At 40.0% G+C, this 23,640-nt stretch overlaps 1 protein-coding gene across 4 annotated transcripts in view; it reads right to left on the bottom strand.

Moving 5' to 3' along the window:
- Positions 1-23,640, bottom strand: part of qkia (QKI, KH domain containing, RNA binding a) — a 74,476-nt gene that overhangs the window by 3,944 nt on the left and 46,892 nt on the right. Inside the window, exons 4-7 of one of the 4 annotated variants that reach the window (XM_079853278.1) lie at positions 20,748-20,891; positions 6,248-6,335; positions 4,250-4,672; positions 957-1,031 (exon numbers count right to left, since the gene is read on the bottom strand). In XM_079853278.1, the coding sequence (XP_079709404.1) occupies positions 957-1,031; positions 4,250-4,672; positions 6,248-6,335; positions 20,748-20,891 (730 nt within the window). The remainder of the gene's footprint in view (positions 1-956; positions 1,032-4,249; positions 4,673-6,247; positions 6,336-20,747; positions 20,892-23,640) is intronic. The other 3 variants (XM_079853279.1, XM_079853280.1, XM_079853281.1) reach the window with 3 other exon arrangements.

Genomic DNA, 23,640 nt, shown 5'->3' with positions numbered 1-23,640 from the left:
AAAAAGGTAGAAAAGATATTAGTTAGCAAGAAGAGACCGGAATGACATCATTTTAACAGCAAAATGAATGCAATCTTTGTTTAACCCCCAAATCCATGGCCAAGAGACAAACACAGGCTAAACCTCGTTATGATCATGACACACTAACGTCATGATCAGAGTACAATCAGAACGTTATTACATGTAATCAAAGCGCTAAAATGCCCCATGTTCCCACAAACAAAAGCAGAGAGGTATAACGTAGACAAATGAGAAACACATAAAAAAAAAAAAAAAAACTAGTAACATTTTAGTGTCGAGTCGAAATGCGTGTTACGAACAGTGTAATTAGTTGTGAGGGGGAATCAGAGAGCTAGTGCTACGTTACGCAAATAAACAGATAAAGGTCGCAAAATAATCACTGGATTTTTCTCTTTATTTTCAGTAAACGTATACACAGGATTCAAAAATACATCTGCTATAAAAAAATACTCAAGAAATAGTACCTTTAGTAAAACTAAAAGATAACTGGGTGTGAAGTACATTTTACACTTAAAGAGATGAACAAACAAAATCCGATGAGATTAACCTGAGACATAAAAAAAATAGTGAGGTAATAACTTAAGCACTTAGACAATGGCTTTGCTGGCAACGGAAAATTATTCCAGTCCCTTCTTTGTATTTTAAAACGATTTAAACAAATCAGAAAAACAAAGCAACACAAAACAAATAATAAAATCTATTTTTTTGGATCTAGATGTAGTTAAGGAACGCACTGATATATAAAACTTAAACAAATGGTATTTAATTCAGTTACAGTCATGTTTCCATAAACCTGAGTGTTTCCAGAGGCATTTCATATGTAAACACATTTCCACAGTAAAGATACGCAGTGTATATAAACGTATACAATCCCCCGTTCAGAGATAATGCAATACAAAGAATAAAAAAGGTAGAAGTATCTTTTTCTAACTAACCTCTGTCTGCGGTCACTATCCTTTGGTAAGGATGGACCCGTGAATCATGTCTCCGCACTTTAGTAGCCATTGCACCTAGATTACAACAGGTCCATAAGGTTAGAAATGTTTCAGCCCAGGAGAAAAAGACATGTAAAGCCTGTGGAGCACAGCTAGACCATGCAACCAGCCTCAAACGCTGCAGCAGAACTGTACAAACCAGAGAAATACAGAGCATTTTGACCTTTTATCTAAGAGATCCGTTCAAAAAGAGGCTCAATTTGAGCAGGCTAGCTGTGAAACAGGCTTTACATGAATTCGCATCTATATTTAAATTTAAATTGTTTCTACATAGAATACATATTCACAATATGAAAACATTGGGTAGACAATTCATAAAAAAATACAAGTGTACTAAATGCATACCAAAAAAACCCAGAATTTAATCAATGTATAACTTACAACTTAAAATTACATAGTAATTGGTTTAACTCGTAAGATTTGAGACGGGCGGGCAATGGGGAAAAAAACAAGGTGTGTTTTAGTAAAAAACAAATTACTACAGTGGAAGCAGCTAGCCTGGCTAACGTCAGACCAAGTCTCATTTGAGACTTGGTCTGGGAACCACGTGTTCATTTTCTCGTATTTGAGGCGTGGTTTACAAATGCCCAGAGCCGTTTATTGGGCGCTATGAATGTCTATCAAATGCGCCTGTATGTAGCTCATAGCCAATCGATTCAATTATACCAGATGACGTATGTAGAGTGACAGAAATTCGACGAGGAAAAAGACGATGGGTCAAAGATTTATTTGTACATGATGGCGTTTAGCGAATATTACCGTTTGTGCAAGATAAACATGAGGGTAGAAGGTAACGTCGAGTCTGATGCCATGTTGGATCCATAGATATAAACAAACTGCTTCGGTGTCGTCATCGTCTTGCTGCTCCCTCCCCGTTCTTTGATTGGTTCCCTTTTTCAGGGGAAAATTTGGTCCATGGTGTCCAGACTGCCTAGCAGCGTGAATAAAATCGCGCTGCGAGCAAGGCAGTATGGGGAAACCCAGGCTAGGAAGCAGCGTCATTTGATAGCAAATTGTAATCAAGTTTTGACACCCTGTGATTACTGTGTGACAGCACCTGGTTTTCTACATTTCAGCAAACCGGCTAAAATACAAACTCTGCTCTGCTCACAAGACTACATATGTAAAAAGACAAGATGACCAGTGAAAACCAAAATAGACGGAAAATTCTAAGCACGTTGATTATAAAATTAATTAATTTACATTATCTCCTTGTTCAATCTCAAAGGTAATGCACAGAACAAATCGATTTGAAACAACTGTTGATAGTGGAGTAGTAATTGCTTCCATGGTGAAGGTCAAAATTCTCTATAAATTGTGAAAAAGTGAAAATGCATTTTCACACATGAATGAAGTTGTTTTCCTTTACGTCACGTTACTTGCTCTCTATAGTCAATCAATTATATACATATATATATATATATATATATATATAGATGTGGAGCTGGCAGTTGCTCAGACTCAAAAGAACATAATATAAACAGTGGTAACAGACAAAATTTACTTATTTCTAATTATACTGTGCTATATTCCTATATCAATGCTCAAAACAGAATAAAGCTTGCATTATAACCTGTATTATCAGCTTTTAGAATGCAACCCAACTGATAAAACAAAATTCACTTAACGCAGTGTGACGATTTACAGGTTATTTAGTTATAAATTGAAAGAGTTGATGGGTTGTATTTTGCATTAAAGCAAGGGAATTTTGTAAAATCAGATGTAACATTAAATTACCAGTTTTGATTTGTTTCACTCTTGGCATGCACAGACCTTGAGACAGATTGGTGAAGGAAGCTTTTTCAGTCTTATGATTATTGAGTGAGACCAGGAGAGGAATGACTGTCTGAAAGAATCTATTCACTGACTAGCCAAATATTTAAAACTACAATAGGAAACTGTAGACTTATGTTTCCCTCATATCTTTTTTGGGGGGAAATCTTCATTATTGATTTAAGCATTAGTAATCCTGTATGACTCTGTGGATTTCCATGAGGTGTGATGACTACCAAATCACATCATGACATCTCAGAATAGTTGCTAAGGACAAATGCTTTTAATTCTGGAAGCGCTAACGTTTCCTTCGAACTGTGTGTGTATACGCCCACATGCTATGCTGTAACAGCAGATGTCCAGCAAATCACTTCTGATTGCACAGAAGCCCAGCGAGTGAGCAAGGAGAGAGAGAGAGAAAGAGAGAGAGTGTGAGCAAGAGAGAGAGAGAGAGAGAGAGAGAGAGAGAGAGAGAGAGAGAGAGAGAGAGAGAGAGAGAGAGAGAGAGAGAGAGAGAGAGAGAGAGACTGGTGTGGTTTGATGCTGGATCGATACTATAAGTAAATAAAAGGCTGCTAAGCTTGTAAGTGTTTATAAGTTTAAAAGTGGAAACCCCGGCACTGTCAGAACAGCAGAAGACCCAAATGTGCCAACTGCACAACATCCAGTAAACTGAACTCAGAAAGCCCTCCATCGGATCAAAGACGAAAACAAACTGAAGCTTTTCAAGCGTAACATTCAGCTGCTGGCACACGTGACTTCATCATGCTATTGATTGTCATGTCCACTTAAACAATTGATTTGTTAATGTTTACATTGCTTTGATGCATAGTGTCGAGTCTGAAAAAGAGGTTGTGATGTCGTAGTTATTATCTATCTTCTTTGCGAGTACTTGCAGAAAGCCCCTCGCTAGGCAGGGGAGTATGGGTAATTCTCTCTGAATAGGGTCGAGCACTCAAGTTCACAAGGGTAAAAATAAGACAATTGGATACAGTGAGAATAGTGGAAGAATTTAATGAACATCCCCAACGGGACTCTAGGCTCTTTCTCTCTCTCTGCCGCTCGGCACCGGTACCAAGGCCTGCTACAGCAGGGAAGAGAGAAATGATTTCAAAAGCCAGGAGAAATCCAAGGGGATCCACCAGTAGCCTGCCTGACAAAGCCTCCGGCAAGAAAGAGAGAGACGAAAAAAAGATGTGTGCAAGCAAGCATGTCGCCACTGTCTGCGATAGCGAGTGTGTGCGTGTGTCCTGAGAAAAGACTTCTTACACAGCAGCAAAAAAAAAAAAAAAAAATACAATTTGGAAAGACGAACACACCTTGTTTTAGACACATTTAAGTGGTTCCTTTCCCAGCCCGTCTCAGTGACATAAAATGTTTCTTTTTGTGCCTAGGAAGCTATATCTTTAATCACCTGAATTACCCAGCCCGCTAGCATGAGCTAGTCATTACATATTTACCTTTGAGTGAGTCCTGAACGGGGCCGGGAGACGCCCCATCGAACATGCCCCCGTAAAACACCCCAGCAAAGCCCTCTTGCGGGGCACCAAAGGGTGAAGTGCCAAGCCCCCACGCCCGCTTACCTAGGACTCCGCTGTGCTCGATGGGATATTCCAGCAGAGACGTGGGTGCCAAGGCATAAGGGTAATCATAGGGCGTGGTGTAGATAATGCCCCCGTCAGGCGTCGGGGGCACCAATGTAGGGGTGCCGTTGGGTAGCACGGTGGCCATCTGAGTGGGCCGAATGATGTTCATAATGGGGGTCCCTGCCGGAGTGGGGGGTCTGAGGGCAGACTGGGGGAGGACCTGACCCGCAGGGGATGCAATCAAACGCTGGCCTTGAGCAGCCGCTGCCGCTGCTGCAAGAGAGAACGCAAGGGTGGCTGCCGTAAACGAAAGAGTGAAAGACAGAAAGAGTGAAAAGAGAGAAAGAGACAGGATGACACAGAGAGAAAAGTAATGGGAGAGATAGAGCCGTAGAAGTAGGTTTGGTGTGTGAACGTGTGTAAAATTTTCAGAGCAGAAAGGGGAAAATAGAAATGGACAGAAGGCACAAAAACAGATGTGAGAAAAGCACAGGCAGGGAAAGGAAAACAGAAGTACATGAAAAGAGGAAAAAAGAGGGTGGGGGGAAAAATAAAGGAAAATTAGTCCATGCGATGGTCAATGAACAACAACAAAAAAGTCACATTCTAAAGCAAACTAAAACAAACCCCACAACCAAAATCATTACAGAAAATGAAATCAAAACTAAAACACAAGGAGAAACTGATGATTGATCATAACAGGGCAAACCGATCATCAAAACACAGGCACTAATACACAGAGTAACTGATTTAAAGCAGCACATCTGAACTTACTGTCCTGTGTGGCATGCAGAGGAGGCACCACTTCATGAGCTAAAACATCATGCTATTTCTTAGGGTTGTAACTCTACAGTGGACTTTCTAGAATTGATTCAACTAACTTGCCATAAGCTTTCCCACATGAAGCAAAACCTCCACATGCCACTGGGACATTTAGCGCAGATGTTGAGAGGAAATAACCACAAGGGCTGAAAATTAAAATGCTTTTAAGCATTCTGCACTGAAGCCAAACAGAGTCAAACAGGTGTGCTTCTTCCAAAGAAATGTCCCTGTCATATATATCCAAATATGCATGCACACAATCATAAAAACATACACCATATATAACAATCATGCAAATGTTACTTTAGCAGTATATACAAGCCCAAATCTCTCTATGTCAATGTGGATATGCATTGCAGTAATGGATATGTATGACATGGGCGGAGTTGTATGCAAATACCTTTGAGCAATAATACACATTTATGACTTGAAGACAACCTAAAAATCACAATCATGCAGCAAAATGATTCTGTACGCCACACCGACATTACACAGGCTGTGATTGCATTTGGAACAGCTTTGAAAGGAAGTGGGAGAAAGAGAAAGAGAGGGAGGAAGAGAAAAAGAGAGAGGGAGAGACAGAGGGAGGGATAAAGAGAGACAGAAATACTAGACTGTGGGCAGATGATTAGATGTTTTCATGAGGAGTCTGCAGTGGTAAGGATTCTTTCTTGAATTAACACGAGCATCTTGTCTGATGAACTCTAAAGTGCTGTGCTTTTTTAATTGCTCATTTATGGTCAGAATAAGACAGCACAAAAAAAAGTATTCTATATGTCACTGCATGTGTGTGTGTTTGTTCATTTACACATGGATTAAGGATGGATATAAGAGATGGATTATGGCTAACACATTCAGGTGTGATTTTGCGTGTGTAAGCATTTAAAAAAGTGTCTTTTGTCACTGTGAACACAATCACAGCTGAACTCATATCATTTCTTAATATTTGTCTTGTGGGTATGCTGATGTTTAAGTCATTTTATTCAGGAGAGTGTGTTTATACAAAGCTCCTTAAGTGTCTAAGCTGTTGGTGTAAATGTCTCTCCTTACGCGTTTTTATGTTGGTGTCTCTGTACGTTCCGTTCAGAATGGCCAGCTCCATCAGCTGCATCTTCTTTAGATTATCTTCTCCTTCCGCCTAAGAAAAGAAACAGACCCTCATTACTCACAATCAATCACCAACTAGCATTAATGCAAAATCAGGTTGGTATTTAAAGTGACTGAGTGAATATATAACCCAAGTGAAAATTATTCATAAAAAGCAAATAACAATGATAACTAATATATAACTGTATATATATATATATATATATATATATATATATATATATATATATATATATATATATATATATATATTATATTATATTATATTATATTATATTATATTATAATATATATATATATATATATATATATATATATATATATATATATATATATATATATATATATATATATATATATATATATATATACACACACACACACACATACATACATATACATGCAAAATTCCTAGAATTTAAATGAACATTACTAATTAACTAACTAACTAGCGTTGGAGTAAAACACAGTAAACATATCTACTCTCAGCAGGAACTAAAAGTCTAGTGCTTCTAGACAGGGAAGGATGCACACTTTTGATTACTAAGAAAGAGTAAAGAGTAAACCAAACATGAGATCTCTCAACACAGAGCTACTAAAATCCCCCAAAAATGCAAAGGGACTCGTATTTCCAACTGCAGAGAAGAGGAGGAGAAGAGAGAAAGACAGAGGAGCAACCAGCTGAATTCAGATTTACATATCAAACTACAGACACACTGGAGGACTGGGATACCTTTAACTTTTCATGGTGTTTCAGAGTTAACTTAGGAGAGCACACATCAAAGGCCAAACTACTTTGACAGACACCATATTGGAGTGGTATTGTGAGAGTTGCCCTTAAAGGACTTTGACTACAGAAATAACTACTATAGATTAGTCAAAATCTACACATCCACATGACTCAAAGCTGAGAGAGACCCTGAGTAATTTCCTCAATCAGAGAGAAAAATAAAAACTGCACTGAAGCTACGGAATGCCCCCGCATGAATGACTCACCCATTCCTATGCACTTCAGTATTTCAACAGAGACACATTCTCTTATAGAAAGTTTAGCTTTTGTTTGAACCCTTCACAACCGAGGAGCTCATGGATAGCCATGTCACTCATGTGAAGACAGAACAAAGAAAACAGACCCAGGTTAAATCGAACATAGCGCAGAAAAGAAAGGAAAAATCTTAATTTGACTACTTCTGAGCCAGACAAAACACTGATAAAAACAGTGTTCAGCGCCGTCCTTCACACATTTCACCTAGGATTAGTCCTGTAAATTTTGTGAGACCAGATCAAATCCTCTACCACGAGCCTATCATACACAGTGAAAATGAACAGACATGCACACACTGAAAGTTTCCAATGACCGAGCAGCATTCCTGTCACACATCCTTCCTCCGCCTTACAAATGATGTCTGTTCGCTCTTACACTGGCTAGCAGATCTCAGTTTCGGCACAGCTGCTCTAATACTGTCTGAACTGACAAAGAGTCTGCCATTCAACAAGGGCAAAGATCTGCTCCAGGGTTTCCTGTTCAAGCATACACACTGGTCTTCAGCCAATGAGGGTGAACCACCACTACAGAGCCACACCGATAGATACGATAAGCTCCAAAAGTGTGTCATTTACTTGCCCTCATGTCATTCTAGACTTTCCACAAAAAACAAAAGTTAATAGGCAGAATATCTAGGCTACTCTTTTTCCATTCAATGTGAACGGACGATAACAATTTTTCAGTTTGAAGCTGACTTTAATGAGAAACCATCGCTATATAAACTACTATAATGAAAAAAAAAAAAAGGAGAAAAAAAACAACCTAAAAATAACTCACACAAGGTAAAAAAATAAAAATAAAATTGTATTATAATAATAGATTAAAGCAATGGGTCAGTGCAAAGAGGGAAATCAGGGTCTGGGGCAGCCGGGCCTATTTATCCCTCTAAGAGGGGTGAGGAAGAGGATAAACGAGTCAAAAAAGCCACAAAACACCATAAACAATCACGCTCTCATTTCTGCTGAAGCAGGACTTTGTGTTGTTGGCTCAGCTCTAAATCCAAATAACAACATCTCAGTGCTGACCGTAAAAGAAGATTGAGTCGATTTTCTCTCGTCCCACAAACTAAGACTTTGTTTCTGGTTCATTCTGCAGCGTATTTAATGAGACTGCAGTGCCTCTGGTCAGTAAGAGTAACTCCCCACAGGTCTGCGATGACAGGGGTTAGTGGAGCAGAGACTTCCTTCAAGGGCCGATGACGCAGCTCCTCAGAGTCACTGTAGAGTGGACATTTCTGTTTGAGGTCAGGTCAGATTTTTTCCTTCATTCTTTTTTATACCATCCTCTTTCTCTGATTCTGCCTCTCGAGATACAGGAATTCACAGGATGTTTGTAAAAAAATAAAAAATTAAAAAAAATAAAAAAAAAAAGAAGAAAAGAAATTATTGCAGGCGAGAGAGGGGAGGGAGGAAGTAAAATAAAGGAAGTGTGCGTTCCAGAGAGCGGTGTGTCATCAGACGGGGGTGGGTGGGGGGGGCAGGCTAGGCTCTGGGGAGACATCCCTCTGATTTAAGCAACAAAAGCTGACACAGAGAGAACGTTTCCACACACACTCTGGGTGTGAGACATCAGGGAAGGGCGCTCAATAATCCTGCTCTATCCACAGGAATCAGATTCAATCAATGGGGTCTATTTGTAAGGGCAGCGGAGTGAAGCGGCTCTCATTGGCTGTGGGGGAGGACAGGGAACGGTAGACTGTGAAAGCAGAGGTTGTGAGCACATCAATTTTGCTACACACACAGAACTACAGCATTTCCTCTACATAATAAATCGTTTACAGCCATTTCTGAGGCCACTTGCTTTTTCAGTGAGATTCAGTAGATCTGTGGTGTCCACCAGCAAGTGCTTACGTCCATCAGAAAATCTTGCATGCTTAAATTATATTGGAATGAAACTGCATATACAGAGCCAAGTCAGGTTTTTACAAGTGTTTCCTTTCAAGTTGCAATACAATTCAAGATCATTTTACTAAAACACAGACCACCAGATAAGAAAAGTGGACCAGAGAAACATTTAAGAAAAAAAAAATAGAGAAAACTCTAGGATTATTAGCATTACCTTTGTCACTTCCAGCACTACCAAAGTTCCCTTTAATACAAAAAATATCTTTCAACTCCACCCTCACCACCAAATATCCAACAATCTACATGATTCAGACAGTTTTATGCACCTCAGAAATAATTTCAAAAATCCTGACTGTGTTGTGAAAGCTTCAGCATGAGCTTCAGTATGAACTTCAGCAGTCACCCAGTCAGTGAAGAGAGATTACTGTGCATGACAAGCAGTTACACCACCCTTCTGCTGTCAACTGCATGGAGGTAATGCCCTGCATACGCTCAGACAGTTAGCTTGAGTGGAACTAAACCTGAGCTCAAGACATTTTCAGAGTAAAACTAATAATGTTTTCCTTTATTTAGTTTGTTAATGGAACAGAGTGTTTAAAGTTTGGAAGAGTAAAGCACAGATGTGTTCCTCGTTTGTAATGGTAATTGAATGGACTTCATTGGGAACTTTCACTGAAAAGCTAAAAATCTATATCCTAAATGTACAGTGACAAAAAGTAAAATACATTTATAAATTACTTTAAATATATAAATAAACAAAAATAAAAACTAAGGCTTTAATGCCTTTACTTTTATTCAGTGATCAATAATGCCTTATTCAAAAAAAATATCACAACTCAAGATCAGGAATTTGGATCCACACATAAAAGCAATGGATGGTGATTAAAATGCGGGGATTAAACACAAACAAGCATTCTCACAGTGAACCTAATTGTATTACATATAGTCAGTTAAATATCTAGGCTGAAAATGCAAAAGGTTGCAAGTTTGATCTCTGAGCAGTCTTCCCCTAAAGCAAGATGCACAATGTGTGTCATATACATTGCTTCGAATATAAAGGTCTGTGAAATGACCACCATATGAAAATGTAGGCCAGGTTGGAGCGTGATAGCTGTATTTAAAGTGCTGCACAGATGTTTACATGCACTGGACAAAGGCACCCATACGGGATTACGCTGGATTTCGCCAGAGAGGGCTGTGAGGAAAGAGATCAGAGTGAGCGAACAAACAAAATAAAGCACAACAGAAGATGAGGAGGGAGGGGTGCAAAAACAGAGGGAACATTAAAGTGATCCATGATTTCTATTGGTGCAACACATTGTAAAACCTTCAGCTGGCTCGCCCTCTTCTCTCTCTCGCTTTCTAATTTCCCCTCCCCTCTTCCTATTTCTCTCTCTCTCTCTCTCGCTGCCAGACGATGTTTTGTTCTGCTCCTATGATCCTTTAATGCCACCCAATCGAGCCGAGAATATCTTGAAAGGATTTGGGAAGGCTGATCTGGAGGTTTAAATACTGCCAGATTTGCATCAGATTCTGAGATTTGAGAGTCAAAGCTGATCCGCGTGCTCTGTGCCGCCTGGGCTGTCAGCTCTGGACTGTGACCCAACCTTGCCCGCTTTACAACCCCCTTAACCTTGTATTCATCGGGGGCAAATGGGAGGAATGAATCAGCGGGGGGAAAAAGGCCTGAATAAATAAATCTGCAAATCCCAATAAAAGCAGCACTCTTATGACAGCCCCTTGAACATGCAGTGTGGACTGATGGACCATATTGAGGCTAATTTGAAAACAGTGCTTCCCCGACGGCCCAGAAGAGGTTACTTCACAGTCAAGGATAGCAGCTGCAAAGCGAATGCACAATATTAAAAAGTGTTGGCCAGCGCAGTCAAGGTCTCTACTGTGATAGCCAAACTGCTCTGTGGGTCAGGGCCAATATATTAGCAAGCAGAAGGCACAGAGCCTAATATATCAATGCATGCTGCGTGAAAAGATGTTTTGCTTGAGCAAAATTGGAAAACATATTGCATTTGAAAGTAACTGAATCCACACACAATCTCGATGACGTGTTCTGCTGACTTCAGGAGACACTGTGGCAATGGGAGATTACAAACGAAGAGTAATGGAGACATATTGGGCCAAATTGCAACCAAAAAGCTTCTGGAGTAGGTCAAGATAAAAAATAATAATAAATAAAAATAGAAAAAATTCTAAAACCAGACAAGCTACTTGTCCTGTGACCAAAGATAGGAGGGACAAAATGCTCAACATGAAACCAAATTTTGGTATTGTCTACAACTGCTAAAGTATGCCCCAACACAATCCTATCCGCCCCCCGAAAACAGTGCGAGAAGATGAAAGGAATCATTCCTGGCTCTCTCCGTGACATTGGTTTGAGAGGATTCTCTTGATGCCAGGACTGATCCTACTGGTCCCTGGCCTCTTCTGACTCTGAATGAGCAGATAATTAGCCCAGACACCATGTAACAAGGGTGGGAGTGCAGATAGCCAAAGGGGGCACAAAAACATCCCCGTAACTAGGCTAGAGTGCAAACACTGGCGTTTCAGTCTGCAGCTATTCTCCCCAAAGTAAAAGGATTAGTAGCTTGTTCAAAGGAAATGCAGTTGGACTGATATCCACAGGGGGTCTTTTATGGGAACCAGAAGAGATTACAGCCAACTGTTTTCAGAAGAGTCAGGGGCAGGACTAACCTCAAGAGGTGGGCTGCAAACTAAGAGGTTTATGTTATTTATCCAGATAGCTTGTTACAGGAAGGAGAGCTTGGGGATGGACTCCAACTTTTCAAAGTCACAAGCTGACTTTGGGCCTCTTTCTGGAACAAGTTATGGTTGCAACCAATACCCATCCAGATTATTTGTCCAGGGCCGTCTTAAATTATCATCTCAGCAACCAACTCAAAATGCTGAATGTAAACCTACAGTCCGTTATTGCTGAAATATCATCCTTCACTGTCAGAGGTCTGTCACACTGTATGGAAATGAAGACTATGACTGAAAAAAAAAAGGTAAGGAGAAAAAGGGTTGAGATGGCAGCATTAGGCTACTTAGGGATGCACCAATAATAAAATACAATTTTACTTCTGACACCAATAAGCTGATAATTTTATTTCACATTATTGCTGAACACCGATAAAGGGTTTATATTAAAATTATATTATATTTTGTATAAATAATATTAAAACTGCTGTAGAAAAACCTTTGCATAACCATTCACAAGGGGTTGTACAAAAATTCTCAATTATCAGCATTTCTTCCTTTGCTCTGTATTTTGTCTCTTGGGCCTATTGTTGATTTTTATTTTTTCGGGGGAGGTACAGCTAATTTTCGGATGGAATATTCGGACAGGCTAAAGGACTAGGTCATGCTAGCTGAAACCGAGTTGTTTGGTTCAGTATTTGCTTTGATGCAAATAGACTGAACTTTTTCTTTTAATCTAAATTTCCTTCTTAACTAAACCTGGGAGAACACTGAAAACTGTAGCACCACTTATCCCAGCTAAATTATGCGTTTGCACACTGCTATGCAGCACAGTGTACTCTGAAATGCATAGTTAGCCGATAACTGGGAGGCCCTCAGGGTCACTGTTGGAGCACTTCACAGGGCCATAGCAGTCTGTGAAGAGTGGGCAATTGAAATCCCAGAGAGAACAACAACTTAACGAGACCGCATGTTCACTAGCCGAGATAAGTGGCATTAACCCAAAAGCACAAAATGATGCCTGTCTTTGTAAATTATGTATCAGTATCATAAAAAGACGCTCTAATAGAACAGTCAAAAAACAGTTAAATAAAACGCTCCCTGCAGCATCAGTTTATCATTTCCACTTCAGAAAGGCGATTAACATTAAGACTATTTTTCAACCACAAAACAGCTGAGCAGCAGACGAGAGCATCTAAAATAATGTGATGTGAGATAGGATTTTACAGTAAATAAATGGCAGTATTCTTTCTATGCAACTACGGTCTCATTTGTAGTGACACTTGTTAAGCCAGGAAAATCACTTTAAAGCTGAAAATTAAAAGACAAATCCCATTGCACTGTGTGTGAAGTGGTTCACTTCGCACATCGCTGCTTGAATTTGTGCCTTTAAAATGGCAGGTGCTCAGGTGAAAATAGGCACACAGTAAATCCCAGTCTATTCTGGGTCTGCTGTTTTCCATTCTGTTCAGTGAGTCTGACGAACTGCCAGTCCAACGGAGCGTTTGAAAATGCTGCCAGCAAAGGACGGATTAGCATACAGACCCCAAGAGAAGCATTTTCCTGTTGCGGTTCTGGTGGTCAGTAAGCCCAGGGTGCAAACCATGGCTCCAACCAAGACCACAACACGTAGAAGAGGACAGCTACTTTAGGGAAGAAGATAAAGAGGGAGTGCATACTATAAAGCAGGACTAGCACAGAAAGATAATCTCAACCTCTTGGGCCTCTAGTTGTGAAACGGTCCACACTGCCAGGACCAGCTACCATATCGACACCATCAGATATTGTAAAATTAAAAGTTTGCCAGCGCTCCAAGAAAAAAAGGCTCTCGGGAATGTCCCATTTGGCCATATTCTCAAAATAACTAAGGACTAACACATGGTCAGTTATAAGAGGACACTGTAGTTTGCAAAGTGTACACTAAAAATAATATGAAAATCTGGCCAAAGCAGATTACAAAACTGATATCATATAGTGTGATATACTGTAGATATAGTGTGATATTTTCATTTCATGGCCAGTAAAACAGCTAAATAAATAACTCTACAAGTGCATTCAGAAAAATAAAACAAATAAAACATAAGAAAAATAATAATAAACAAATAAATAATAAGAAAAATAAACATTCGTTTTGAGATTTGGTAAATATGACATTTTACAGTTTTAAATCAAATGATTAGTGTTTTAACTTTAAGTGATTGTTAGATGACCCAACCGCAATCTGAATGTGAAAAAATAGCTAAATTAGCATACACAATTACATATCCAATATCGGTCGATATATATCCAATACTGACCAACACAATTTTGACTAATACGATAAAATATAATTTCTAATAACAAACAAATGAAATAGCTATTTTGTGAATCCCTAATTAAGAAGTTTATTCTACCCTTCTAAACTTCTCTGCATATGCAAAATACAACACTGTGCTTTGAGCATGTCTACAGTATCAAGTCCCTTGACCCTTTGTTCTGCTTGTAACAACACTTATGCAAGGAGGAGCAACGAGCGCTGATGTCTCTCCAGCTATCTACAAGCCACGTCACAGAGGCGGCGCACGGGGCTTTTACAAGCTCACGGCTGAGGATGTTCCCATTACCCATGATCCTACACTCTAGACCCTGCAGCTGGGGCTTGAGTCTGATCGGATGCGACACATGCTCTGAAAACAGGGACACAAGAGCACTCTCGGACGGGTTGCACTGACCTGCAGGGCAACTTGCACACATTTCGGGAGGCTGTCGTCACAGGTGGCTGCATTCACTATGATTTTTTCCTGTCTTTTGTCTTCCAAGATCTTCAATGATCTCGGCCAAGGAAACCCAAGCCGTTTTGAATCCAGTACAGTATGGTTACATTCCAGCCATTCTAAAGTAAAAAATGCAGCTGCATGCTTAAAGCGATGGTTCTCTCCAAAAAATTGGACCCCACTGACAAAGTCATACAGGTTTGGAACAACATGTAAATAAGAAAATGTTTTTTTTTAGGGTGAACTACACAGCACACCACTGCCATTATCACATGCTCAAAAAACAGAGAAAAAATAAATAAATTTTAAACAAAGATTATCAGTAAATGAACATGCAATGCCAAAACCATGGCAAGCAGCCAGATTGCATTTTGTACTGTGTTGTCACATGGGTCTGATTGGAGGTGAGAGTGATTATGCATGCTCAGGAAAAGGTGTTTATTGATCACAGAGCTGGCTGCCCAGAACAGTTGTCGTGTCAGGCAGTGCACCACAAGATACGCAGCCCGCGAGCTGACGGCAAGAATTTGGCTGACGAGGACGTTACGCCCCACAGACCACGGCGCCTGTCGTATATTATACACCATCTGTCTCTCCCTCGCCTTTCCTCTGAGCCTAAGAGTGAGTGAGAGGTCTATAACCAGGTGTATGGTGTGAAATTAACTGCGTTCCTGAATTGGGAAAAGATTACAAATGCAAAGCACCCATGACAACTCAGAGAGGCTTGAAACCTCTCTAGATCAGGACTCATTGTGCTTGGCAGAGGCACTGAATGCTATGGTTATTGGAGTACACGGGATGAAAGATGTGCCAAGAGAGAGAGTGTGAGAGAGAGTGGGGGTGTGTGTGAGAAAGGAAGAGACAAGAGAAGGGAACAGGGCTCCAGGCTACAGTGCAAACACTGCTAACCCAGTCACTTTGTTACAGGCAAGGACGAGACCATTCACAGAACGATGCTGGGAGCGTTGTGTGAGCAAAGCTCCCCATTCCTCTTCTTCTCTCTCACCTCCCTCCCCCTTCCTTTGTGGCTTTTTAAGATATTGGAAGCATCATGGAGGACACGGGGAGCAGCAAGTTGGTTCTCTAGTCGATTTCTGCCTACAAGCGCAAGTAGAGTTGAAACGAAATGTTAAAAAAAGGAAAGCTATAAGAAAGGAAGGAATAAAGGAAAGGGCCAGACTGTTGGGCTACATCTACTATACACACCCACGTAAAGTTTCAAAGCCACTGAGCTCTGGAGGCAAAACTGTTACTACAGATGTCACAATCTAGCAGGAAGTTCCTCCCTGACAAACACCGAACACAAAGATATGCTACATGTTCCTTATAGCCAGGGGCAGCCATAAAATAAACTATTAGTAAACACGTTCAATTAGACGTATTTGAGAATTAGAATATCAGGAAGTTGATGACATTTTGTTGATGGCTTACAAGTTTCAAAATATTTTAAATAAAAAAAGGAAAAAACAAATAAAAGCGATACAGTGCTATTGTGGCTGTGGTGTCCCATGACCAGGATTACGCGTTGCCATGGAAATAATAAGGTGATCCGTTCTTTAAAAAAAAGGTCCGCTAGAGTATTTTAAACTTGCGGGTGAAAGGGTTAAACTTTAAACTTTTGCTCGCTCCTGTCAACCCAGCACGCTGACGCTAAAATAACCCAGAAAAATATTTTGACATGCCACTTTAATTAGCTGAGGCAAAGGGAATGGACACATAGTGGCCTAGATTCTTAATGAGATGTCATAGGTGTGAGCTTCTATTTCCCATCATTCCCTAGTGCACCAATACCAACTGGGAGCAGACATGCTAAAGAACGGTTCTGTGTATATAGCGCACAGTCCGCTGCGAGGGGCTATTTAGGGTGAATATCTCAGGCTAGCATTTTCCCAGAAGGTCTTTCACTGGGTTTTTGAGCAGGATTAACACTGACCTTAAATACCAACACCGCTATTGTCAATGATAAGTGACTTTCTGCTGTCTGTTAGACAGATTCTCTCTCAAACACACACCTTGAGGGGAAATGAGCAATGTCACCTTGTAGGACAGAATCTCTCATGGTAACTTTGACACATTGCATCTTCTAAAAAAGCTAAATCCACAACACCCATCACGGGCGGCTGCTCTCCTGGGTTTAGCACCCCTAACGAGAAAACCAATTTGTCAGGATTTTAACACATTTGAGAGGCTAATTACTTCGTAGGAAGGAATCACACTGTTTTATTCTCTCCGATCATCTCCAAATGGGCTGAAGTATAAACCAGTAAATTAAATTAACAGGGATCTGATATGTAGACATGTCCCTGGACTACAACGCATCTCTGTTTGTGGCATCTGCTTGTCATCGAATCTGCTCGAAATTAGAGCTGCTTTTTAAGCGCAGTTGCTATAATCCGTGCAGCTTTGCAAACTGGGAATGTAAGCACCCAAGTCTGCAAATTTAGAGACAAACGATGACAAAGGACAAATTGGCATACAGGAAAGGGTGATGTTTCATAATCTTGTTGGATACAAGTACATTAAAATACACACATGATAAGATCTACTCATACAACCAACACATTTAAATGGAAATTAGCAAATGCAATTTGAGAGATAAGATCACTGATTCATTTTTAATCAATGCCATTCTCAGTTCCTTGTGGATTTAGCAAAAACATGGAGCCTGCACATTCTAACAGTAAATAAGTAATTCATTTTAGCATTTCATAATACTGTTTTAAGTCATATTTGATGCATGAACATAACAAGGATGTGCAAACTGTATTTTTACAATTGATTTTAATTGATCAAGGAAACTTTGAATTATAACAGACGTGTTTGTTAGGGACGTTCACATAGGATATGAACTTGTGTTCAAAAATAGTTGGACAGAGAACAACGTAAAAGGAACACACAAAAAAAACGATTTTAAAAATGCAACTTAACTGAGGGGGTTACCTTACAAGCTACAGCTATCAGTGTTTAATCGGTGTCCATACTCCACACCTGCATTTGTCTCCACCGTCCTCTATTTCTGTTTAGCAGTAGGATACTAGCATCACTTGGCTTGCAGAGAGTGATTTGTTCAACAATTCTCACAACAGCATAAATTTGAACTGTCATCTTAGAAAGAATCATCAGCCCTCCTACTCCTTGTGCTCTCACGTGAACCGCTTGTCTTCTAAAGTTACTGATTATTTCCTGAGCTGTAAATGTACAAAACCGGATGAAACTGAATTTGTGAAGCGCTAAATCTTAATTTTATGCTCCAAGTCAAACTCAAAAAGATTTGGATTTGTAGACCTATGTTGCCCTGAGTGTTTCATAGGTCACAGTTTTACAAGTCAACGTGCGTGTCAGCACTTTCATGAACAAAGACAGGGTGTCCCTGTCAGAGGACAGTGGGTGTGAGAAATTGAGAGGGAGAGAAAAACTGTTTGACCAGCATCTGGTAACTCTTTTCAACCTATATGATGCTGATGCACCTAGATTTGCAAACTTAATTCGATAACAAAAAGAAACTCTTCATTGCATTACAAGCGGCTTTTGATGCAAGAGTCATATATTTTAATAAATAAATGATAGAAATAAATGTGTACACAAGAATTAGAGATATTCAAATTCTGACTAATAACCACTAAATGACATATTCATTTTAAAGATAGACAAAAATAAAAACAATTAATACCAATATTAAAATAAATAAATAAATAAAATAAATAAATGGACATTAACTGATGTGGATACCAATATATTGTGCACCCCTATGAATAAGATCCATCAATTCACATATATGATATATGTGGGAAGCGATCCGCATATAAAAGTGTGGCACAATCCTTATCTTTTTCCTTCCATTACGTTCCTGCCTTAATCCTCTCACTCGCTACTACCTTCATTATCAGCCCACCTTCGACTCAAATCTCTCTCTGTCTCTCCTTTCTTCTGTCTCTCGCTGGGAGTTGAAAAGTTCACAGGGCCTTTGAGCCGAATCTCTCAATCACCCCCTTCTAACCCTGGCCTCTGAGGCTGTGCGCACGCATACCCGCCGTTCATTCACTCTCTCTCAGAGTCTGACGATCATTCAAATGCTGTGAGGAACTGATTCTTTAAGCAAGGCTGAAAATTTCAATTTGGGTCTCTGCGAGCGGGAACCGTTCGGCTGTGGCAACTCTTCAGGGCTCAAGCCAGGATTACAAATTCATGTGGTAATGTGCTAGCTGCCTCTCAAGGTAGGTAAAAATCAATATAGCAGATGTTTATAAAGCAGAGAGCCTCTCTATGAGAGCTCTGAAATGCTACTGCCCCCATTCTCTCTGCTCTAACCAATCAAATCATTTCCAAAATGACAAAACGAAGAGAGTCGAGGGGAAACAGACTGTGACCCAGTATGTTTTATGATGTATTTAATAAGGCAATTTCATGCCTCTAAATGAGCCAGAGATATCCTTCATTAAGACTGCATGGGCTGAGATGGACAGTTTGTCATTTAATCCAGTTTAGCTTGGCATGATAAAGGGCAATAGTCAATCTGCCACACGGAGAACCAGCAGAAAAAGCATGTTTAAGAAGAACTTTCTCTGTATGGACTGACAGATCACACGAAAAATGAAAATTCTGCCATCATTTGCTTACCTTCATTACATGATCACATGGTCGTGACTACTGCAAGTCACGGTCATAACGCAGCAGGAAGTGTGTCACTTACAAAGACTTTGAAATCTTACATTTACGCAAACTGCTTCAAACTTGTTTTCAACTTCAAGACACAGCTGATATAAAATTGCAAAAAGTATTCTTGATATCGTAAATGGTGTTGCCATGGTAACATCAAATTTTAATACTCATTGAGTATTTTTGAGGCTTTTAGAACTCATTAAAATTTTGCACACACATTCATACAAAAGATATTTAGAATAATGGTTCAAATGTTTTTGTTCATACAATTGAAGTCAGTGGGGCTCAAAACACTACTGAACCACATTGACTCATATGGTCCAAAAAAAAAAAAAAAAAAACATGAGGGTGAGTAGTGATGACATTTCTCAGTTTTGGTTAGACTACCACTTTAAAAAATTTAAAGATGAACAAATACAAATATGTACAGTATGTTAGATCTATGCTATAAAAATCTGTTCTAAAAGAAAAGATATTAGTTTTGTATAAAATACCAAGTGTTGTGTAACATTGAATGAAATACAGGAGTAGAACAAATACAGTCCTCCAGAGACCCTGAGCATGGTTTGTGTGTGTGTTTATGGCAAAAGAGGGGTATACACAGTGAAGATGACTTTGATCTCAGGGGTTCATAGGGTCGGTGCGAAAATTTGGAGAGCATGTAGCCATTTACTCATATCCCACCCACACACAGTACAGAATGACTCACACACACACACAAAGTCGTGTATGTTTGTTTTCTTCCCGACTCGTGTGCGTGTGTGTGTGTGTGTGTGTGTGTGTACACTCATGTGCATGTGTGTGGAAGGTTTAAGGCCTCCCCGCTCAAACGGAACAAAAGAGATATGAGCATAAAGGAGGAAAAAAATCCCCAAACAAGGGGCAAAATGTAGGGTTTCTGGCCAAGAGAGAGATGGAAGAAAAACCTACAAAAAGAAACAGGAGACAGCGGGTGCCTGAGAGCAGTAAGAGAATGTCTAGGACTGTGTGTCCCGCTCTGAAATGAAGTGAGAAGCACATGGCTGGGTGGAACGGCACATGGCTTCTGGCCGTGTTTCAGCAGGTCAAAGCCTTTCCACCATGTTGCCTGATAGGGAACAGGCTCTTGCAGCTGTCCAGCCATTCTGTTCACTGCAGGCAAAACAGCCTGGAGCCAGAGACCCTGACTTAAGCGCTCCCACCCCCTGCGGCAACCGTTGGAGGAGTGGAGAATAGAAAGGTGGAATGGGGCAGAAATATGTGGGAAGCAGGTTGCAGAGAGCCATTTGTTCTCTGTTGGGAGCCTGAGATAAAAATATCAAATCTAGCAGAAGACTGAAGCCAGGGTCAAGGGTGGGATTAAAATCCACCCCATATGCACAAAGGCGTCACACCCAGAACAGGAAGCACAAGTACGATCAGGAAGTATAAACGTGTTTGCAACTTACTGCAGGCACCAGTAGCTTCTTGACCTCTTCGACCGCTCTTCTCATCTTGATCTCGGCACGAGTCTGCGTGTCCTCCACTGTGATCAGCACATGCAGCTCTTCATTTAGGTGCTCCCAGTTCGGCTTCCCTCTGTTCTGCTCCTCCTGAGGGGGGGGAGAGAGAGAGAGAGAGAGAGAGAGAGAGAGAGAGAGAGAGAGAGAGAGAGAGAGAGAGAGAGAGAGAGAGAGAGAGAGAGAGAGAGAGAGAGAGAGAGAGAGAGAGAGAGAGAGAGAGAGAGAGAGAGAGAGAGAGAGAGATGTTAGCAGCAGTGATGACAGGAATTTTTTTGTTTTTTTTTTACAGGACATCAAACTGAGTCAGTGTGTGAGAGTGTGACACTTTCTTGCCATAGATGACAGCACACACTCTAATGCAGCCTCACAGCGAGTTAGCTATTACCCCAGAGCACATTAACACGAGCTGGGAATCTGAGTAGAATATTTACCACCACCACATTCACAATTAGTCAGTTAGCTGCCACATGCAATTTCACCAGAAAAGTGACTGTAAAAATGTAAAAATTCTAGTACCTAGTAGTCTTTCTACTAATTTTTAGTATGGTCATATGTTGTTCAGAACACACCAAGTTTTGTGAGCAGCTATAAAAAAAGGCCTATTAAAATGTTCATTGTAAAATTTATATTTGTTGTGCTTATTTGATTCGCAATTAAAACAATATATAGCATTACTGTTGATTTCATCTGTGATATTACTTACCTGAAAAACAAAACAAAAAAACACTGACATTCAACAGAGCGCTTAATTATTATTTAAACAAAGCTTGAATGATCAGGATCGGCCAATCAATCCATAATCGTTATCGGCTGCAAAAACTCTGATCGGAGCATCCCTATAGAATATTAATTAAAATCTCTGCATATCAGCCAAATTCAGTCTCTAAAATTTACAGGTTATACATAAAAAGCTACAGTTTTTTTGATCAGTGCAAGTCCATTGCAGACTAACGCACTGATCTAAGTGGAGACCAAAAATATGAGCAATGAGGCTCTTTGAGCACAATTCTCCCAGTGATCATTTACAATGGTCTGCAGTTGGTGTGCATGACCATTTGATTGGCTTGGGTTAACAGCGGCCTCAAAAGAAAGCCATTATGCTACAGTAGAGCTGTCTGAACAGTTGGAGGTGCTAAACTGTTCTAAAAAAAAAAAAAAAAAAAAAAAAAAACTTTAGGCTCTTGAGGGTGGGCCTATTTCAAAGCCAACAATTACCCAACAACCAAGATTTCAACACCTCTCAAGAGCCTGACTGTTCATTTCAAATCAGTTGCACTGTTTTTGAACCTGGTCAAAATAAGCCCTCTTTTGAGGATTTTTTTTTAAAGAAATTGGGTAGTATGGGACACCAAGCTATGGTATACATTTCAATCTTCATATCAAGCAAATCTACAGTAACATTACAGTAACATAGCAAAAACATATCTAATTACATAAATTAAAAATGTCCACTATAAAGTAGTAAAAAAGTTAGATGGCGCAATGCTAAAAAAAAAAATATTTTAAAAGCATATCCACTTCCCATTGCACACCTCCTATGCATGAAACGATCAGTAATACAAAAGACAGAATTCCAAGGGAAGTCATTTAAAGACCACTTGACCGGCCCTAAACGGCTCGTTCACATTGATTACAAGTACATTGTCGGCATCTGTCCCTCCCCCAATGTTTCCAATGATGCTTTCAGATCATTGCTCAGTCAGACACCTCAATTAGCATGCCTGCTTCACAAATGACCACGAGTGGTGGATCTCAGCGGGGAGGAGAAGGGTCCACCTGACACGCTTACTAATACACCGACTGAGACCCAGTCGAGTGCCTATGACACAGCTTTCCCAGGCACTGCCATGGATACTGTTGCTATGGTAATGATCAATGTACAATACACTGTGAATGTGTGCATTAGTGCTGTCACAATGTACAATTTTTCTACACAATTATCATGGCCAAAAGAATTCATGATAAAGATATTGTGATATTAAATAAATAAATAAATAAATAAATAAATAAATGTGTATATACATAGCTGCGAGCAGCAATTATCGAGGTTCAAGCGGTTTAAGGCCTTTATAACATGGGTGCTGATGGGGTCAAGGCTGACTAAAAATTTAGGGATGTTTTTTGAGATAGGCCAATGTATTCATCATAGACAATCATGGCTCCTTGGACCAAAACACTGCATGCAAATTGTCAAGTCAATCAGACTAACGGTTGCGTAGTTATAGCGGTTTTCAATGTTTTTTTTTTGGGGTGTTACGTGTTATCAGGGCGATTGGGCACTTGGTGGCGCTTTATCTTTACTGTGACCAAAGATTGAGTCCATACACGTGTACTGAGTTTGGTGAAAATATCTCATTCCGTTCAAGAGTTGTTGCCCTTTTAGTAAAAGTAGACAGTTAGCACATCGAACGGTTTGGCACCCCTTAGCGGCCGTGAATTGAAATTAGTACTCTTAAAGGGTAACTCAACCCCTGGTCAGAGCCTGACTCCACCCACTGGCAATATTTGAAAAATGCTGGAAAAGTGGGCAGAGCCCAGTGGAGATAGAAGGGACGAACAGAGGGCGGGGCGTGCACCTGAGACCCGTTTCAATAGCGCGTGCTCTCTGTAGGCATGTTCACATAAGCAGATGAGTTGCCATGAAAACGACTGACATCTCTATCTTTTCATACAGATTACATAAACAGAGAATATTTGTTTTCGTTTTGAATTAGATAATTGAATAGCAGAGAGTTAAATGTTTATAAAGATATATTGCTCATGCCTGGGTGAATAGTATTCGCTGAGTTTTGTATAAGTTTAGAGACGTGCTCCAGAAAAAAGTTCATGGAGAGGCAGA

This window comes from Squalius cephalus (genome assembly GCF_949319135.1).
Source record: "Squalius cephalus genome assembly, chromosome: 20".
Classification (NCBI taxonomy): domain Eukaryota; kingdom Metazoa; phylum Chordata; class Actinopteri; order Cypriniformes; family Leuciscidae; genus Squalius; species Squalius cephalus.
This window is presented reverse-complemented; position numbering and strand designations above follow the sequence as displayed.